This window comes from Cryptomeria japonica, chromosome 7, assembly GCF_030272615.1.
Source record: "Cryptomeria japonica chromosome 7, Sugi_1.0, whole genome shotgun sequence".
Taxonomy (NCBI): Eukaryota; Viridiplantae; Streptophyta; class Pinopsida; order Cupressales; family Cupressaceae; genus Cryptomeria; species Cryptomeria japonica.
Window position 1 is genome coordinate 572,404,246 of NC_081411.1, and position 21,572 is coordinate 572,425,817.

The window sequence follows — 21,572 nt, forward strand, 5'->3', positions numbered from 1 at the left end:
CTGCAGAAACCCTTGGTATTCTACACTTCAATGCTCCAGAGAAACTTCAATCAAAAACTTCAATCACATAATGAAGTTCGATTCCTTTTGCATACTTATATTTCCTCAAGAAGTTCGAACTTCTTCAAAAAACTCTTAATTAACATTAAAATGTTATAATATTTCATTGGCATCAATAATGTAATTAAACCTTGGGTTATGTTCTCATAAATTATTAATAAACTTGGCCCCCTTATCATGATAAATAGACCCTCATTTAAGTGCTTTATAATATAAAGTCATTTTATAACTTAATAATATAATCTCCAAATAATTAATGTTTAATTGAGCCAATTAAACATTAATATCTCCATGAATACTTTGTATTTTCAAACGTCGTCTGAACTGGGAGCTAACATGAGGAGACTGCATATGACCATACCCCCTTTACTAAAAATAGCAGGGGTCCATCTCTAACATCCCAAGACTTACTAAAAATAGGAAGTAGAGCAAATGATGTCCGAATGATGTCAAACGAAGACCAAATTGAAGCACTCTGAACACTGGAGATGATACCAATCCTCAAAAAGACCCTCTATCCAACACATTAGCCTACGAGGTTCAGGATAATAGGCTAATCTCACAAAATCCAAGTCTACTAAAATGGGGACATTACATGATTCCGGGATTCCACATTAATATTATTTGTGGGGTTAGTTTACCACTTGGAACATCTAACTTTTGACAGATAAAGCATCTTCCACAATAGGTGAAGATCAAATTTTGAAGAGGGGATGAATACCGAAAATGTACAAAATAAAATTCCCATGAAAAACACAACAAATAATACCGAAAATGTACAAAATAAAATTCCCATGAAAAACACAACAAATAATACTTGAATTGATATCATACGATGTTCAACCTAGTATAAAATTTGTTTCTGTACTATTTATTATTACAGTTTTCTTTATCCTGGAAAATTCTTTAATTAAATATAAAAGGATCCTCATACATTAATGAAGAATAGTTTTTGCTAATCTCATTTATAAACCAGAAAAAAGGTATCACCAAAACCCATAAGATCCAATCATATTCTAACTTAACAAATTGGAGTTAGAAGAAAAATGCATTCAAACATAGTTAAATAATTTTTCTCAAGGACAAGTCTCTATATCTCTCAACCATATGTAACATTTTATATAATTTCAGAAGCAAAAACCGTTTACTTCTTTGCTATTATGTAACCAAATACATGAAAAAGCTCTTCAGCCTTAATTTGCTTCTTTTTGGACATTTCATTATTAATTTCCTACACTTAAATCTTCCAGTAATGAGGGCCTTCTGCCTAGAAATATTTGCACTTCATATCTTAATGCACTTTCAATGACAAGGGAATTCTAACTAGAATTTCTCACACTTGATATCTTAATGCCTAGTTCTAGCATCAATTATGAAACTCGAACAATAAGCATGCCCAAAAATATATAGCATGAAATGACAGATACATATGAGGTACCATAATCAAACAACCCCAAAGTTAAACCTATCTGCTTAACTCACTCCATAGCATGGCAACGACCAAGCAAGTGGTTTTACACTTCAGAAAGCATCTGAAACAAGGTGTTTCACCTAAACTTTCATTGGCAAACTGCAACTAGTAACAAATAGAACTGAGTGATTCGGTGACAATAAAATACATTTAGCATTTTTAGATGTGATATAAATATGTCATCATTACATATACAAGTTAGCATGAATATTTCAAGTTATACACATCATCTCTTTGGGTTTTACTATGTATTGATTACAGAGCCATCTCTGCTTGGAGTGCTGCAAGTTCATCATCCTCAGCACTGATTTGAGAGGTTTTCTGTGGAGGAGCATATCCAGGCCGTCGTGAAGCAGGGACAGGTGGTAGCTGTGTTGCAGGTGCTTGGTTTGCTGGTTGCAATAACTGTTCTTCCAGCTCTGCTTCTTCTAGCTCTTCAAGCTCAGCTTCCAATTCATCCTATAGTATTTGCAAAAATGAAACAACTGGCATTAAAATGCATATACAAAAAGACATTATTCTAAGTTCTTGAAATGCAAAAAGACATTATTCTAAGTTCTAACTTTCCTACAGGCAGTTCTCTCTTCATAAAACAAAATACATTAATGCCAAGAAGGCAAGCCGTATGTAAAACTTTAAGAATTAAACAAAACCATAGTATATCAAAACTTGTAACGTGTAGCTGCAACGAAAGGTAAAATTCCTTTTAGATACAAACATGGTAGGAAAACACTATGTCTTGCATTCCCTGGGGAAAACTTTTTTATAATCCAATTAATTTAATTTTGGAACCAAGTCAAATGGCATATACCTCATCAATGTCCACTGCAGCACCAACAGGAGTAGCAAGGGCTTCTTGGATCTGTTTCAAATTCTCCGTGTGTTCATTGACTTCATCCATAGTTCTATCAATGTCATCAATATTCCTGTATCCATTTCAGAAGAAATGCATATCAGTACATACATTTTCTTAGGGAAGAAAATGATGCATAAATGCTTAATGAATATGTTACACAATGCACGCATGGTAAAGGAAGATAAGTGAATGAAGTCAGTGGCAATCATTTTAAATCTCGGGAGAAAATCAGTTGCAATCTCTCAAAATTTAGAAGAAGAAAAAGACTCAAAATTAAAAAGCCACATGAAGAATACTTGTAGAACTAACGACAAATCTACCAAATGAGCATATAAAATAGAAATGGTCTTGGCTAGAAAATCCACAGGTTGAATATCAGAGCACATTAGATATTTTATTTAAGATTAGTTTATTTGCAATTGGAAAACACATTGGATTTTCAAAAAGAAAAACCTTCAGACTTAGGGTCCCCTCTCCAAACAGATGGACCTTTAAGTGCCATCACACCCTTGTCCTCCTGCATAAAAAATAATTTTATGCAGTTGGATTAACAAGAATCCAACAAACATAAGATAATACCATCCTGCTACTCTCTTTTTTCATTAGCTAGTACTGTTTAATTGGCTGCATTGATCAGAAGCCAAAGGTTCGTTATGTATTGGTTTGCTTGCTTAATTCAAACAAAACTCTACATATGCAAGGGTTGAATTGTATACACATATAGTCTCCACAACAGAGACAAAAATACCTCATGTAGGGAAAACCCTATTGCCAGGCATGCAAAGATTAAATATTTGAATTTTATAATTCATAGACAGGAGGGGAGATGTAGCGATGGACCTGTAAACACCTAAAATTCATCCTTATACTTTAACCAATTCCAATCATTAATCTTATACACCTCTGGCACTGATTAATTAAATAGATGATTGGATTAATTAGGTTTCCCCTGTCAGCTAAAACAAATCCTAAGCTATACCAACATTAGTTAGTTAAACAAATTAGTTTATTCAATTAACTAAGCTAATTTCCACTGCCCCAATCTTAATTTAAAAATTAAAACATTTATCCAAAATCCATATCATCCATTTACCTAATTTAAATTCCTAAAAAGCTCAAAATGAAATGAACATTCAATCCTAGCCATCCAAATTATCAAATCGGTCCTAGCTTTCCACTTCCAACTGCCAATCAATTAAAGTCAATTTTAAATACAAATCATCAATCCAAAATGAAATCAACGTTTAATTCTAGCCATCAAATCATTTAGGAAAACCCTAACCATTCATTTCCAACTACCTTCTATCCAAATTCAAATTATTCAGAATCAGCAAAATCAATCCCAATTCTCCATACACCAATTACTGACATTTAATTCTCTCCCCCCTCTCAAATTCAAATTCAAAATTCCTCATTCAATCCTAGCCATCCATTCTAAATCAATCTCAACCCTCCATTCCTCTCATCCCTCATCTATAAATCAAACCCGCATCCACAACAAAATTAGAGAAGAGAAGAATCCAAGTAGGTATATGCTGCCGCATTCTTTCAAGAGCAACCCAACGTCAAGCACATCGCGAGCATATCCACACACACACTAGGTTGGCATTGGTTGGTAAATTTTTAATTCATGTTTGCATTCTTAGTTTTCTCAATCAGAGCTAGCCGTAGGATTTGAAAATAATATTCAATTTTACATTTGTTTTCTTGCTTTCCCTTTGTTTTGTCCCCCTAAAGGTCCCACCCTTTTTCATCTGTGATTTGGGGAATTTCCTGGGTCAGCAAAATCAAATGCAAAGGTAGTTGTCGCATTAGCACAAATATGGGTGGCAAACTGTGCTGATAGCTCAGTGAGCTCTACTAGGGGCTGGATTAGAAACTAGGACAGGTGCATAAAAAATGGGTGTGCATGTTTGAGCCCAGAACTTCACCAGACCAAACTTACAAAACCAAAATCTTGCATCCCATTCAAATAGAATTTTTTAAGAGTTTAAGATACCAATACTGAAGTCTGAACTTATGCTTGAATCTAGATCCTAGAAAATGAGCAGCCGTTAAATGTAAAATTCATGAATCTGATAAAATTTTATAATAACCACGTGTATTTCAGGATCCCCCACTCCTCAAAATCTTTTAGATAAAATATGTTGAATCGAAATTCAAGATGATAACAAAACTATTCTTTAATGGAGAATAAAATAAGTTCCTGAATCAAAATTTCATGCACTTTGCCTGGTGTACAAGATAGATTAGGCAATAGTGGTTGTTAGGTACATATTACAAGCATCACTACTGCATTGCTAATTTAGATGTTGCAGACATGGTAATCACTAGAGTTGAGTATTTCCTAACATGGAAATTTTTCCAAATACACCTCCCTCTGTGAGCATGAATACAAGAAGCTTGAGGCTCACATGTAACTAGGTCACAGCTACTAAAAAAGGCATGTAGAGCTGCAACTATATCTCATCGGCCTTCTTCCTTGGTTTTAACTTCTTAGGATTAGATGACATTATTTTCCATTAGTACTAGACGAATCCTCACGTAATATAACATTCTCTTCTATATTACCAGCCTTATGTACAGGTGATGGTATTTCAAAAGCCTCAAGTTAGTTGGAGAAAAGCTTTCTTTTTGCTGACCTTCTTCAAAAGTGTAAGAAGCTGCTTGAAAGGATTTAAGAAAATATTTCATGTTTGTTACTGATCTTTAAACTCTTATAATTGGAATTCAAGACTCACAAATTATTCAAAATACTTGCTAATGCAAATGAAATTTACTCTATAGAACAGAATATTATGACTGAAAACAGAAATAAAACTTGCAACAACTCACACAAAAGTCAGATTTATCTTTGAAACCCCCAGCGTAGAGGAAAACCCTGTCTTATGGTAGTGGCAATGGCCTTGCTACCCCTCTTTACTATCTTTGAAAGATAATTACAATAAGTACGACTTCAATTCTACCCTCAACTTCTGTTCATCTCCTTTTCTATGAACAATTGAACTATACAATATTTCTCTATTCTCAAATCTCAAAAAGCACATGCTTGAAAATCCCATTGTAGTCTCCTGTTATTGATTCCTATGCGAAAATGGTGACCGTACATTTCAGATTCTGAATTTGAAGCACTCACTGTCAATGGCCACTACTGCAGTTACAGTCCTGACCAGGTTGCTATCACAATTGCAATCCTACCTATGTTTTCCTGCCAATTTTCTACTTCTAAATATATTTTTGTACCTGAATTCAATTTAATATTCAAATTTCTACTTCTCATACATTTTCCAAATCCAATATGGATCACGCCTCTCTTCTTAGGGGGTTTCTGGTCCCACAAAAGTTTAATGAGACAACAAGTGGGGGAGGCGTTCACCAACTCTTTCTTGGAAGACCACTTTGCTTGACTCACCTTGTGGTTGCTGATCAGAATGGTGTAGATTTATATTTGTCTGCAATAGATTTCTAATCCTGAATTACAATGTTATACATGTTTATAAATTCAGATTCTGGACACACGTTTTCTATAAATAAGCACTATAATTGCATTGGCCTAGAAAAGTTATGAATACTTATCTGTAAATCCCTCATGTTTAACTGGAGAGTGTAGGTAGTTCAACCCTTTCATCTGCAATGAGCTTGATGATGGCCACACTGTAATTCTTGGTAGAATTTTGTGCATACACCTTCCAACCCTCTATGTATGAATGTATGTATGTATGTATGTATGTAGATCCTTGTATACTATGTGTCAACCACATATGCATGCAGTTAAAGGGATGTCAGACAGGGACCTCTTGTGCATGGAAATCATCGTATGAGGCTTTTTTGGCCAACTGACAACATTAATGCTAGAATTAATTTTGTTTTGAAAACATGTTTGTTCAAAGCTATGAGTACTCAGGCCTGCAAAAGAACTATTTGCACATATGCCCAACAGAACAATTGTACCTCAGCCTATCTGATTTTTAAACATTTTGATCACTCCAACTTGAAAAACAGATATCAAATGTAATCCCCATAGAATGATAAAGGTCCAAGTATTTTACATTGCCTTCTGGATGTTCTTCATAGCAGATGCTCCTGTTCTGAGAGCATCTACAGTGTCCGTTGTTGCTTTTGCCCCCTCCAGCATAATCATCTGCATATTCATTGTAAATAGAAAAAGAATGTAAATAACAACACTTGTCTCCAAAAGCATTGTCTCAGAATAATTAGAACATGCTAATAATAATGCCTCTCTATGCATAAAATAGCTTTTATTGTATACCGAATGAGCATGTCTCACCTGATCATGTATTCGTAACTGGAAGTTACCAAGTTGCTCCACTTGTGTTTCATACAATTTTTTCCGCTTTAAACATTGAATTGCAGCTGCAACGGTACAGTTTTGTTACACTTCAAATAATGAGTTTGTAACATAAAGATCAAGGATTCAATGCTACAAATACTGTGATGATATAGGTTGCTTGTAGAAAAATGCTTTTTTTTATTAGATAAAGCGGGAAGGGCCCAAACCCATATACAAAACAGCCATAAAGGTGGCAGAGAGGAGTCTCACAAAGGGTGTAGAAAAATGCTTGTTGAAAAAAAAAAAAAAAAAGAAGAATTACGGATCAATGCAATATAAAAAGAAAGTAAGTAAACACCAGCAAAGGAAAATTATATAAAACAATGTTATCTGTGTAAAAGAAACCTACAATTTGTACCAACAGTTGTGCCTATTTTGTTTGTAATTCATATCAAATATGTCCACATGTTAAGAGAAAATAAAAACATTTGTTTTTCAAGATAAGATAAAATTTCTGACGGCAGAATCTCTGCCCTAGTAGCCTTCATTCCACACAAAAAGCAGTCAACAGCATATTCCAACTGTTGGAGGACACTCTGAGATGGGAAAGATGCCAGGAAACAAATTTGGTCCAAGAAAAGATGAAATAATCAGTGCCATTTATGCCATCATGCTCTTAATTTCCATAAACAATTTAAATATAGACCATAAACTCCTAGCTTCTCTGTTATAACCAAGCTGATTAAATGAGATTCATTTGTATCCAAGTAAGCTTATTAAATTCCATTTAGCTGCATACATTTCATGAAATAGTCCTCACAATGGCATAGCTCATCCATAAGCGTGACTCTAAAGGCCTTCATTTCCATCCTGAGGCACAGCTTTCAATCCAGGGTGGGGTTATGTACCCCACAGTGTAAGTACGATCAAGTGAGCAGCAGGTCATGTGTACAATATACTGCAATCTAAGCACAGTTAGGTGTGCAGCACACAAGGCATCATGGACCTTAAAAGGAACTTTGCTTTCTTTTTTGATGTGTGATAACTTTGTAGACAGAAAAGGGAATGCAGGTGCATACCATACAGCTGACATCAGCAACAACAGTGCATTGATCAAGAATGAACTTTGACCAATTCGTTGTTGCATTGACCAACAAGACTACCATGTGATTGATTTTTGCTGCCTTGACCAAGAACTTTTGATGTGTTGACAAATATTAACCGCGATGCCTGCTACTTCGACTAAGAAATGATATGGCAATGGTTTGACCAATTCTGGCTCTTTAATTGCAATCACTCGTGAGCATTGGACAAGAAATGATGATGAATTGGGTTATCACAAATATGATGTTATAACATTTATGCTGTCATGCTGGCCAATGCATGAATTAATACAATTCCTTATCCAGAGATGGACCCATACCTAATATTATTCCTTGTGCCTAGATTGGGTCTGGTTCTAGTACTGTCCCTTTTTACGAGATAGGGTCCAACTCGTGTATTGTTTCTTGTCCCAAGATGGATCTCAGGCCTAATTATGGACTTCTTGCCTGAAACCGTACAAGCTCTGCATTGAATATTATTAAATTAGTGAACTGAATTAATTATTAGTTTTCTATTTTTGTTTTCAACAAGACAAAAAGTTGCTTGGAATCCCAAATTAGTGATGCCTTACAATGATGAAAACAGAGTATTCTCTCTTTGTATGCAGATGGATAATGTTCTTCTCTTCCTCAAATGTATTGGGCTTGGGTGCTGACTTGGGTAATTTATATGCAAGTGCCATTACTGACAAATAATAATTATCATGTATTTCACCATTGTCTGTGACTCTGTGGTATCAGATTTTTACTAGCGGATCAAGACATGGCCCTTACCTCTGGATACAATCAAAATTATCTACACTGCCTAAGAGTATTTTAACAGGAAACTAAACCTTTTGGATTAATTCAGATAGAAAACTACTGTGTTCCAGTTCAACACACTACACAAAAATGAATAAGATAGTACTACAAAAATGCAGGGTAATATTACTATGTTCAATATAAATTGTGTGTGGTGATCATAAACCCATCAGATACATGACTCTTATTTTCTCTTTGGGACTGCCAAGACAAAAACTGAAATTTATCTAAGTTACTGCGTTCTTCCCATTTCCCTGCTGTTGCTGGACCAAACATGTTCTGGTGCTAGTGTGCATGTCAGTTCATGGACAAGATGGCCAAACAAGGTCCTGTTGTCCCAAGTATTCTATGGGTAAATCAAACAGGATGGTCAGACAACAGTCCTGCTGCTCTAGGTAACGTATGGGTACATCCCCACTTGCGTACCCAGGGTAGAAAGACTCTGCCAAGGGGAACCCACAACAAACTAACAAAAAAAGTTATTAAAAAACATTGAATCCACAAATTTTAACAATAAAAAATGCATTTCCCAACCCTAAAACATGATCGAAAACCTAAAAGCACCCCAAAACATTTGCTATTGAATCATTTCACAAACCCCACACAAACATCCAACACCATTGAAAGTTGTCACTATTGCATTTTTTTCACTTGGTAGCTTTTTTCAAAAGTGAATGATTGTAAAGGTGCCAAAGATGTTTGCTAAGTGCAGTTAGAGATCTAGCTTTCACAATGGAAGCTTATCGATCAAGTAAGTATTTCGTGCTAATTTTCAAGTTTAAAATTTAAACAAAAAAATTATTAAAAGAAAAAACTAGTTTTCTAGATTTCTTTTTAACATTTTGATTTTTTTTTACTTGTTTTTAATTTTTAATATATTTATATGTATTGTAGGGTTGTATTTTTGTTTTTGTTTTTTGTATTAATTAAATAGCGTAATTTAAGATATATATTTTCAATTTTTTATAGTAGCAATATATTCAAATTGGCTGCTAAAAGGTTCATAGGTCCCTAAGGCAAATAGATAGTGCAGATAAGATTAGGCATCATCTCCATGGAAACAATGATCGAACAACTTCCAAGAGGCAGGGCACATTTTTGGCATTGTAGGCACTGCAAGGTCAAGTATGAAAGCTTGTAGAATAAAGTGAAAGCTCTCCTATGTGCGATAACCGGCCGGAATTAGAGTTTATCAGGGGCCAAACAAGAAGGGGCTGCCAAAGGAACAAATTATGACATATATTTTGAAACAAGAAGATGCTGATGCTATGAGAGAACAAAATTGAAGCGTAAAAAGAATTGGGGAGGCCACCTACAAAGTCTCCTTTAATAGTGGCTACCCCACATCCTTTCTTGGAGACATCATCTATCCAAGAAGAAGATCCCTCTCTTTCTTCCAATAAATGAGGCCAATTGGAGAAGGCATTTTAGAATGAGGTGAGAAACAATGTAGATGAATACATTACATGTTGAATTTACGTCAATGGTCTTCCTTTCAACCTAGTAAGATCACCACATTGGCAAGAACTGGTGATAGCAATCAATCAAACACTCTTTGTGTGTGCACACCACCTTATAGGCAAATATTAAAAAAATTGTAAAGACATCACTAAAAACATCAAGGATTCATCAGTTGAAACAAGAGTGTCCATCATTTCTAATGAATGAAAAAATTGCAAAAAAGGTCTTTAATAAATATCATTACAATGTGCCATAGAGGAGCAATGTTTTTAAGAATGGATGATTGTAGGGGAAAACTAACAAATGCAAATTTCATTTCTAAAATCCTCATTGAGCCTATAGAGATGGTGGGTTCTGAAAACATTGTCCAAGTCATAATTAATAATGCAAAAAAATTCAAGGCAACAAGTGCTTTGGTTAAGGAAAAGAACAAGCACATTTTTTGGACACCATGTATAGTCCAAACCCTCAACTTGATGATAGAAAAGATAGGCACTCAAACACAATGGATGAAAAATATACATTGAGGGTGTGGAGATTTAGATATTCATGACAAACCATCATATATACCAAGGCATCTTCAAGACTTTCTCCAATTCAAAGTTGTTGAAGGCAGAGTAGCTGGATATGGCCGGATACGCCTCTACACTCCCGGGCCGTATGTATCCCCATATCTGATAAGGATACAGTATGGTGCAGACACATGTCAGATACTATACCCACAGTTGCCCTTTTATGCATATCAAGTTCCCTCTTCGAGTTACCCTAAAAATCTAGTATAAATCTGCAACGATACTTTCTTCTTAAATCTGTTATACTTTCTTTATAAGTGTTTCTTCATTAAGTCTGCAACCTATCCTCTGATTAGTGGTCCGTGGTGCATATATTTCTGCCAATTAAAATATACGCCATATACTCCAACATTGCCCATAAGAATTGACCAAGCATATTTGTATTAGTAATTGGTTGTTGCAAGGGAGACGGTCTGCCCTTATGTGTTTTCTCCATTACGTAGCCAATTTCCTTCCTTTTTAATCTGCACCCAAACCTGATTTATAATCTGCAACAAGTTTTCATCTCTCCGTTTTTCTTCTTGAATAATCTTCTTTATGTTCTTTATATCATCCTTGTCCATGTCCCCTCCACTTCATCTTCATTTACCAATTCTTTTATATTGTCTTAAAAGACATACAATTTCATAAATGATGTGTCTTCTCTAAGAGAGGCCTCTTCTACAAAGAAAACAGCCTTTCAATGTCTTAATTTAAACAAGGTTTCCACCAAATAATTTAGTTAAGGTAGCTGTACTTTATGAAATTAATTTCACAATAATAATAACATTGCACCATATTATTTAACTCTTTATTTATGAATTGTTGCACTTCACACTTTATTTTGATCGCTGTTTTGAAAGTTGCTACCCTTGCATTAATAATCGCATTCTTTCTCCTTTGTAATCGTTGGTCTTTATAATCAGATCATTGCTTTAAACATAAGTGTTTTCTCTTCAACTGTTAACACTTACTCCTTTAACAGAAATCGCACCTTTCCTTAACAAAGTGAGCCTCTTAATGAATCGCATTCTTTCTTCTTAATAATACGCTGCATATTATATTGTTTAACAAATTGGTTTATTAACCAATCACTGCAAACTTCCTTTTACTTAAGTAATTAAGTCGCTGACTTTATAGTCGTTATCTTCAAAACCTTAACAGACTTCTTTAATATCGCTTAGATAAAGACATCCAATATTATAAGAACAAAATCTATTAAGTGAATCGCTGACTAAAACTCCTTCAATGATTTTTGTCGCTGTTTGTAATATCTTCACAGATTCGACAACCATTTCAAACTGGTGTGCATACATGGTATAAGTATAGGAGTTTGTCTTTGCCAAGTAATGTATGCGTGACGGAAAGAGAGGTTCTTGCTTTATTGATCATATTGTTTTGTTTTCCAATACTACCTTTAATATATTATCGCTGCTCTCGAAGAATACTGTTTTGGTGCTGTGGCTTGATATCTTCAGCAAACTATTGTGTAATATTTGGATATCGCTTTTCTTTATAATCGTTGTTGTCATCTTTTGTGGCTTCATACTCTGTGTCTTCATATTGTTATTTTGTAATTAATATAATATTGTAAAATTTATATTATTATTTGATAAATATGAAATTAATATTAATATTTAATAAATATAAATTATATATTAAATCTTTATTATTATTATTATTATTATTATTAAGATTTTACTTAGTTCATTCTATTTATTTATTTGGTGATATATATATATATATATTAATTGTATTATTTTTTATTATTAAATTCTATTTTAGAACAGGCATTATCATGTTTTGATTGTTTAGATAGGCACTAAAACAAAATGGATGAAAAATATACATTGAGGATGAGGAGATTTAGATATTCGTGACAAACCATCATATATACGAAGGCATCTTCAAGACTTTCTCCAATTCAAAGTTGTTGAAGGCAGAGTAGCTGGATATGGCTGGATACACCTCTACACTCCCGGGGCGTACGCATCCCCATATCTGATAAGGATACAGTATGGTGCAGACACATGTCAGATACTATACCCACGTGTGCCCAAAACAACTTGATTTTCCAACCATGCTGGATATTGTGAGATTTGATTTCTTTAAAATTTGACAAAAATCTTCCTAAACTTCATTTAAAAAACTTCAATCATGCAATTTAAAAAAAATATATATATATATAAACAAAACCTACACCAAATGAGGAAGACAAATGAAATGTTTTTCTATTTCAGCAACCCATTTTTTGGGTTATTTTCCAATGTTCCACAGGACGCATCCCCCAAAAAAAACTTGTGTCCCCTATAGGGAGATGTTTCCGAGGCTTGGGGACTTGGAGAAAACGTCCCCCCACAACACCACCACTTCTACCACCCCCGCCACCTCTGTTGGGGACACCACCAAGTTGCTTGCTATATGGCACATGCCGTTACATGCTGATTGCAACCTTTAACTTCATGAAAACTAGTTGGCCTTACATGAGGCACTCACACATTGCAGATTTTACCTGGACGATTTCAATTCACCTCTATTTTTATATCAGCACTGGCCCCCCACCACTGCTTTGCCACCATCCCCAAAATTAGGCCCTTGGTCCCTTGATTCCCGAAACCCGTCCTCTCATCCCCCCGTCCCCTTGTCAAGAAACTCCGTGGAACTATGTTATTTTCTAATGCACCTTACTATTTTTTGCATATTGTAAATTGTTAAATCAACTTATAATTATTTATGTAGCAATTATGTGTCTATATTGCTTTTAAAGTAATGAAAATCTCCTCTTTAGAAATTTGAGTTAAATATATGTGTATGTGGTTTTTATGAATGTTGTATCTAGCCGTATCCATATTAGGGGTCTACAAAAATGGTTGTATCTGTATCCAATACCATATCCATATTTGTATTCATATCCATGTCCATGAAACTTTGGTTGAAGGTAAATTTACTATGTTCCATAGCGTTTCAGGGACAGGGATGGCAGGCCGTGTGTTTTGGGGACAGCAATCCAAGAGCCATTTTTGGGGAATGGCAAAGGGACAAATATATATATGAATCTTATAGGAAACATTAAGCAGGGTAATAGGTCGCCAGTTGCAGATGTCTTCAGGATCACCTACCTTGGGTATGAATTTGATTTTCCCTTTGTTAATTAACTGCCCAAGAGATTGAGAATGAAAGGCTTCCAGGTAGACCTTATGCAAATCAGGTCCCACACAAAGCCAGAAAGCTTTGTAAAATTCACAAGGAAAGCCATCACGCCCAAGGGTCTTATCATTAACCATGGAGAATGCAGCTTCCTTGAGGTCCTCAATTGTGAGTAATTGATCACAGAAAACCTTTTGGGCTTAAAAGAGCCAAGAGGGAACAGCATTTCGGCACTCTTGCAAAGCCCTATCTCGCTCAAGCGTGGCCTCTTGAGTAGTGAAAACTTTCTCATAATGGCGAACAAACGCCTAGAGAATGTCTGGTAGCTCAAAGAGCATCAAATGACCTTCCTTAATTCTCTTGATGCCTAGTGAGGAGTGTGTGCTTGAAGAGCCAAGAAGAATTCCTTGGAAGCACGATCCCAAACCTTAAGCCAATAAAGCCTAGCTTTGATCTAGGCACCACAAATAGCATGGCTATCAGTAATCTGCTTTTGGTGGCGAAGCTAAGAAACCCTAACCTACAAGGTGGGAGAGACAGAATTGGCAGCAAGCACCTTCGTGGCATGACGAAGATTCAGTGTGGTAGCCTCGTATGACCGTTGTTGGTACATAGCCAACTGTTGACCATAAATTCGGAGAAAGCAAGTTGTACGTTGAATGGTACCATTCCACCAAGCAATCCACTCAACTTGTTGAGTAGAACGATTCTCTAAATTCCAAATCCGTTGAATGTGGGCCATCGTGTACTGATGACTCAGCAAAGAAGTGTTTACAAAAAACTTTGTCTTGGATGGTTGTACACGACACACTTACCATTCAATGTTGAACTTAATGGGATAGTGGTTTAATAGAGTAACCTTAGGAAGAGGTAAAACCGAGAGGTCTTGAAAATCCCCAAAAGAGAAAAAAGATTGTGTCATCATCATAGCACGATCAAACCGTTTAAAAACTATCAATACCAACTCGAAAATTACTCTGTGTATGCCAAACGCCATGGGGACGGCAACAATTAGTGTTGGAATGAAAGAGTACCAATTTATTACGCATGTAAAACCATGCTTCCCTTTCACCAGCTATCCATTGAAATGGAATTAGACTTTCTTTGTCAGAGGTAACCTCAACCATGTTAAAACCATTCCACAGTACCCATGTAGCTGGTGGTAATGAATCTACAATCCACGGCCATCGCTCAACAACATCATTGGGAGCATAAACATTAATGATCCCAAAGGAATGATTGTCCACTAACATAAGGATCCAAACAAGTTGTTGAATAGGATCTGACCCAAAAGCCACAACAGACGGCTACCAACGTGGTGCAAGGAGAGTGATGACACCTCCCCACTCCACCTCGTGATTAGCGGCAAAAACCAAGCCCCGACATGCAGCAACAAGCATGAATAAACATCTAAACCAAGATATTTCTATCAAGTATCCCACTGAGAATAATTCTTGGCGAGGTCAATAAGACCTCGCACATTCCATGACATACAATTCATGATTCAAATTCATGCATGGTATCCTTGTCCCCAAGAGAGAAGCTATTCTGCAAAAAATCCGACGCCATCTAGAAGCTAGGATAAGACACCTTGCACTTTTCAGGACCTCCATCTCCCACCTCCACACACCTAGAAGGGCTGCGAGAACGGCATAGAGAGCTTGGCTGAGGTTAACACTGAGGCAAGTTGAGGAGTTCAAACCCAAGCGGTGCAAACAACACCATCACCAGTTGCGAGAGTAGAATAATCTTTCCACTTTGCTAAAGGGTTTGAAACACTGGGTTGTGGCTGTAGTTGCGACTACAGAGCAGTGGAACTTTGTGGTTTGTGAGACGCCAAAGCAGATGAAGAATTCTTCCCTTTTTAAGTAATTGTTGTCCAACCCTCCTTGGCTTTAGGGGCCTCAAAGAAGCATGAAGGTTCAAACTCCTTAGGGGAGGTCTTAACTCGCGGAGCGACCAGAGAGCAATCCTTAATCTTGTGCTCTGAAGACTAACACTGAAAACAAGTACTGGGTAGATTCAAATAGATCACTCATTTTGAGTGACAAAAACCTCCTATTTGAATGTCAATAGCCTCTTTGAGGTCTCGAGACAAATCAACTTTTGCATAGACCATCTTCTAAGGGTGAGCACGGTAAAACCAGTCAGGCTCAACATAGACAACCTTGCCAATGGACTGGGCAATGGTTTGCAAAAATGGCCAACAAGGTAAAGGGAGACCAGGGAATTCAATCCAAATTGAGACCTTGAGCTTCTTGTCATCATAAAGAAGTCTCTTGACCATGGCTGAAAAACAAGCAGGGATGACTGGACATGCCAAGGCCCATGTTGGAGAATGGCCTGAACATGATTAGACTCAGCAAAGCGAAACAAAAAAAAAGCCTTTGGTGAGATTTTGGACGCCATCAAGATGGACCCCATGAGGGGCCCAGGTCTTGGCGACCCAGTCATGAAGCATGCTTTCGGGTGGAACTCTCCCCACAAAATACCCTATCAAAATAAACGTTCAAGCCACTAGCATGCACTATCAAAATCTTGAACAAGCAAAACAACATTAGGGATACCAAAAGATGTACCTCGTGAAAGAATTTGGGAACAAATTTCCTAGGGCGTTTATTTGGGGGTGCCATGATCACCAGTCCCCAAAGCTCCAGCATTAGCATCAATTGCTGGGTTGAGGCTGGCCAAGGTCATAATAAACCTAAAAGCTCCTGCAATAAATGTGGTATGACAGCAGACACTCTCAAAAAAAATAGATAGGCAAAAACAAGCAAAACTCTAGCAGAGCACAAAACAACCATCAGAGCACCAGGCTTATGAACAAAGTTAATCTTACAATATACATGTTTTTAAAGAGTATTTTTTACAAATAGATGTAATTTTTTTATGTTTGATACATTTGTCAAGTTATTGCCAAGTTTTTCCTTGCCTTTTTGCCAAGTCCAAGTGCTTAAACTATAGTATCAAGTATCACATTGAGTTTCAATCCTGTATAACATGTATTTATATGTGTATACATGTATATATACATACATGCCCATACCTAGGGGGGAAATCACCATACTAGCATACACAAAACCCAAACCCACACCCATTCCCATACCAGAACCAGTGACTTCAATTTATATACAAGAATGGAAGAAAATGACAAATTTTGTCATCTTTCTCAAGTTTGGTCAGTTGTGAAGAAAACATCATTAAATATCTTACTATTAGAGGGATCTGCCCCTCTCAAACATGGAGGGAAACCCTGTCCAGATTTCCTGTCACTATTATTCCAGGCTTTTGTTGCCTTCCATTGGGTAGAATCAAATCATTGAGGAAAAACCAGGATAACAGTCCTGTTCCTGCAGGTCACAACATGTCAAAGTGACTGAACAATAAAAAAATGCTAGGTTAGAAATGAAAGAACAAAATTTGCAAGATTCTAGTGGATCCCTACAAAATTATTGCAAAAAAACACATGTCCGTGAGAACTCCAGAATTAGACTTCATTCTATGTCAATTTCGCAAACTTGAATTTTTGCTGAGTTATTGCCAATTTTAAGGCTATTGGGCATATTGAAATCAGTAATCCTAATATTTCATAATTGGTCAGAGTTAGGTGGTTTTGAGTTCTTTTCTGAGTTCCAAGAAAACTCTTACTATTTAGCTCCCAAAGTCTGATTCAAACAACCGATGACTATATTATCGATTTATATTCTTTGACTAAGGAGGGTCCCTTATATATGCAAGTCAATATTCGTTAACTCATTCACATTCAGTTAAAATCTCAAAGCATGCAGCCATACCCCTCTTATTTTTGACCCGTGTGAACTCCTTAGCTTTCTCAATCTCTGTGGAGATTTTTTTCTGCAAAACTCTCTCTTTCTTCTCCAGCATTTCCAAAGTCTGAAACAAGGACACAAATAGATCATATCAATAGATGTCAGAAAACACATAAGACATCACTCACATATGACAAGTTTGGAAATTTCATCTGCTCTCAAAGAACTTCTGATAGTAATGTTACAACATCTTGTATTCTACTCTAATTGGCCTGGCATTATTAACAGCACTCAAAACATCAAAAGTTTGTACTGAAAATGGAAAACCGAAAAAACGATACAAATGAAGATAATCCATTTGCTACTAGAAAAGAAATATAAATAATGCCCTCTCATGATTAGTTTTATCCTTAAAAAATGTGAGACCAAGTGATAGTAACTTTGGATATCAGGAATAGTTAAAGTAGCTCAAGAACCAAGCATAAATGATTTTGGAATACAAGAATCAGTTTCCTTGCTAACATAAATATTGAAAAACAATAAGATTAGGTTTCTATGAGCATCTGAGGAGAACCAAAACAGTACAAGACTTAATGTCCCATGGTGGTAACAGGTAAAACAAAAAGAAACATACACATTGGCATACATTTATATGCAAACAGATATGCAACTCGCATGTCACCAAGCCATATGTCTTACTTATTGCACCTTATTTCACTCATCAATATGCTAGAGAATGAGAATTTCTCATGACTTCCTCCATAATTTGTATCGTTCCCTTTCTCTAACAGATTTTCTTCTGGTTCTATTATCAACAAGCAACAGTTGTATGTGCCAATGTGCTGCTTTCAAGGGGCATTTCTGAGTTGGTCACAATCTGGTGGTCACAATAGATTCTGATAGTGATCAGAATGAAGTTTGATGCAAACAAATGATAAACTTAAATGCAGCCTTGCATCTTAATTTTTCTTAGACCATTATTGTTTTATGCAAACAAATGACAATTTTTTTTTTAAAAAGTACTAATGAAAAATTGATACAACTGCTCCATCCTCAGTTACAATTTCTTTTGGAGAACTTGACAGGGTAAACCTGCTATTGCTTTTGTAGTAACCTCCCAGGGCATTGTTATGAGAGCAAAAAAATAGCGGAAGCAATTGAATAATAAGCATGAGAAATTAGAAGATTGTTTCAGAGTTGCAAAACGAAGCTTCATATTGCCATGTTGTCAGCTTTAGGACAATCTAACAAATGGATAAGATTGAGAAAGCTTGATAATTTGATTTGACAAGGAGAAGATTAGAATAAAATAGGGCACTGCAAGTATAAGATATTTGAAAAATACAGACAACATTACAGAAGGAACTGAAGTCATGTAGCACTTGCAGGAGGTTATTATTATGAACAGGATGATAATGTGTACAGCATTAAATATGTTAACTAAGTGCACTAAGGCACAGGACAATTTTGTGGAATGAACTACTGACAACAATACTAGAGGGTATTCAGTGCATTAACTAGGTGCACTAAGGCACAGAAACAATTTTGGGGAATGAATTACTGAAAACAATACCCGTGGATAGTCCCTGCATTTTGAAGTGTTGTTTGTCTCAAAGACCAGAGTCCCAGACATTGGTGGGTGTGCAACAAGGCTTTGATTTTTCATCTAGGTTAATGTATGCCATCAACATCTTATAGGGCTATGGTATAACCAACAGTAAGGTGCAATCGGCCCATCAATATATGTCACTTACCTGTTATGGTTGGTCAGTTCAGACAGTTGTACAAGTAGTCCAACGTCAGATTCTAAATTGGAGTCTTGTAATAACATGTGAAGATTATTTCTAAGATTCTTTGTTTCCTTCGTTAGGTATGGATGAATTTCTCAACCGGTGCAATCAAATGCTGGATAAGGTTATTGTGATAAAGAGTTTGCCAATCAACTAAGAGAAATTCAGTAGGTAAACATAATAAAATTCAGATTAAAAACAATGGACATTATTGTTGAATGAATAATTGTTATCCCTCATTGGCTGTGGTTGCCTTAGGCAAAAAGCCATGGGATTTTGAATTGTCATATGGCAGTGCCATAAATTGCATATCTAACTATAACCCCTTATTTGGCTGCTTGTTGATGAGTTCCTTGGGGACAGCATCAGGACCATAATATTAAAACCCAACCAATCACCGAGCCTATTAGCTCTTCCCAACCACCACGTTTAGAACATAGTAACTTTGTGGATTGAATCAAAGAGAAAGAATGTCATACGGATCACAAAAGACTAATTCAATTGCCTCCCCATGCATATTTTTTATCTACATACAAGCACCAAAATATATCAGCGCCTTCATCAAACCTTCACTCTAAAGGCATCTAAAGGCAAAGATAAGACCTTTGTCCTAGAACAATTAAGCATGTGTCTGTAACAAGCCCATTCCCTTTGCCGATTACTAATCCTCCTACATTCCATTCCTCTTGCACAGGATCTCTGTAATTTCCCATGGATACCTCATTGTCAAAACACAAGAATGCCTTCTATAATAAGCTTTTACAAAGCTTAACTTACATTAGAAAAGGTGTAGTAGATTTTACAATGCCTTCTAGTTAAGTCACCACATGACCCTACCTATAAATCTACACGTGTGTAAGCCTTACAAATACGTTCCATTTATTTTTGACCAGCGTAGTGTGAAATTTAAAACACGTCTTCACAATTCACATTGAAAAAAATAATGGATCTGGAGATAAATAAATTTGTACTTCTAAATAATGCAAACCACCGCCCTGCATATCAAAGGTACATATCCAAAAATGCCAAAATCTTAACCAAATTCATCTGCACTTCATCCATATTGTAAGGGAGGTGTACTTATCCCATCTTAGCTCCCTTATACTCCTACCTATACACACCAAAAGAAAAGAAAGAATAAATCTAAGAATAAATATTTTTACCTATTCTTCAAACCTTACAAATCAAGACTCTAGATGGTAAACGTACAATCGAAAAATCCCGAAACCCTTAAAAAACCGATCTGAAACGTGCACTTTTGTCATCTTATTTTCTGTCTTATGAAGCACTAGAACTGAAATTTACTCCGCTCCCAACACACTTTAAACAAAAAATTAAAAAGAGAGAAGGAATTTTAAATTTGAAAAAAAAAAAAGATTTTTTTCCCTCTACCTGAATCCAAAAACGAAACTGTCTGGTATATCTATTTCTGCCAAACTTAAAAACATAAAAAAATACCTGAAACCGCCCAAAAGACCAACCTTTCACTCAATAAACCTCTACCATAACCTCCAGGCAAATCTCCATTTACCAGATTTTCAAAAACATAAAATAAAATTTGACAAATGTATGTGAAGCGGTTTTGAGAAAAGGCAAAAACCTCGTTTAGTTTGTCTATGGAGGAGATGGCCGAGGGCTCCTCCCTCTGCTTCTTAAACATCTTGAACATCTTCAACCACTGCAATTCTCCACTCAATCAAAACTAATTATTCTCTCGATCAATGTTGAGCGTGTAATTTGGGCCAACATACGCTATAAACCTGCGTATAATTCCTCAGATCGGTTGAATTTTGACAAATGAAACAGACATGAGTTTCAGATGAAAAAGTGCAATTCTAGCGTCAGTACTTGCGCCACTTGCCGTCATTCAAGACTGACAAAATGGTTGAGGGAAATTTCGGGGTTCCTTCGGAGAAGATTACTTTTCCCGTCTCGTTCTACCCCTGGTTTAGCTTCACGTGACGGCAAACAGGTATAAATCTACAGTCAATAAACAAGAAGATCTTGGAGACGGAATGGCAATTAAGTTGAATTATCAGAAAACAACTAATATTTTACCTCGAAAGTTGAAGTCAATTGTCTGGTTAATTTTTATATAAAACATTACCAAGTCTTTGACGGCAAAGTAAGGAATACAGGCGGCCAGTCTAAAAATTTGACGGCGACTTTTTTTTTTAATGACTTGTGTTTATGGTTGAATTAAATTTATACATTGTTGGATTTTTTTAATGTTTTAGGTGCTTTTAATTAGGTGCATTAGGACCAACTCTA

The 21,572-nt window shown here is 36.0% G+C and overlaps 1 protein-coding gene across 1 annotated transcript; it reads right to left on the reverse strand.

Annotated features, from left to right (window-relative positions):
- Positions 1–1,439: 1,439 nt before the first annotated feature.
- On the reverse strand, positions 1,440–21,378 carry LOC131073100 (vacuolar protein sorting-associated protein 32 homolog 2). The gene is made up of 7 exons (XM_058009470.2): positions 21,360–21,378; positions 20,902–21,253; positions 17,536–17,635; positions 6,676–6,761; positions 6,437–6,528; positions 2,343–2,457; positions 1,440–1,990 (listed from the first exon to the last, which is right to left on the reverse strand). The coding sequence occupies exons 2-7, from the start codon at positions 20,968–20,970 to the stop codon at positions 1,787–1,789; spliced, it is 666 nt and encodes a 221-aa protein (XP_057865453.1). The 5' UTR covers positions 20,971–21,253; positions 21,360–21,378; the 3' UTR covers positions 1,440–1,786.
- Between the last annotated feature and the right edge of the window lie 194 nt (positions 21,379–21,572).

Excerpts from the sequence above, each read along its gene's own strand:
- LOC131073100 (XM_058009470.2), bottom strand. The coding sequence starts at position 20,970 with ATGTTCAAGATGTTTAAGAAGCAGAGGGAGGAGCCCTCGGCCATCTCC. Across the intron at positions 6,762-17,535 it reads ACGGGTCAAAAATAAGAGGG|CTGCAATTCAATGTTTAAAG; the intron begins GTATGGCTGCAT and ends GTACCGTTGCAG. Across the intron at positions 6,529-6,675 it reads AGTTACGAATACATGATCAG|ATGATTATGCTGGAGGGGGC; the intron begins GTGAGACATGCT and ends ATGAATATGCAG.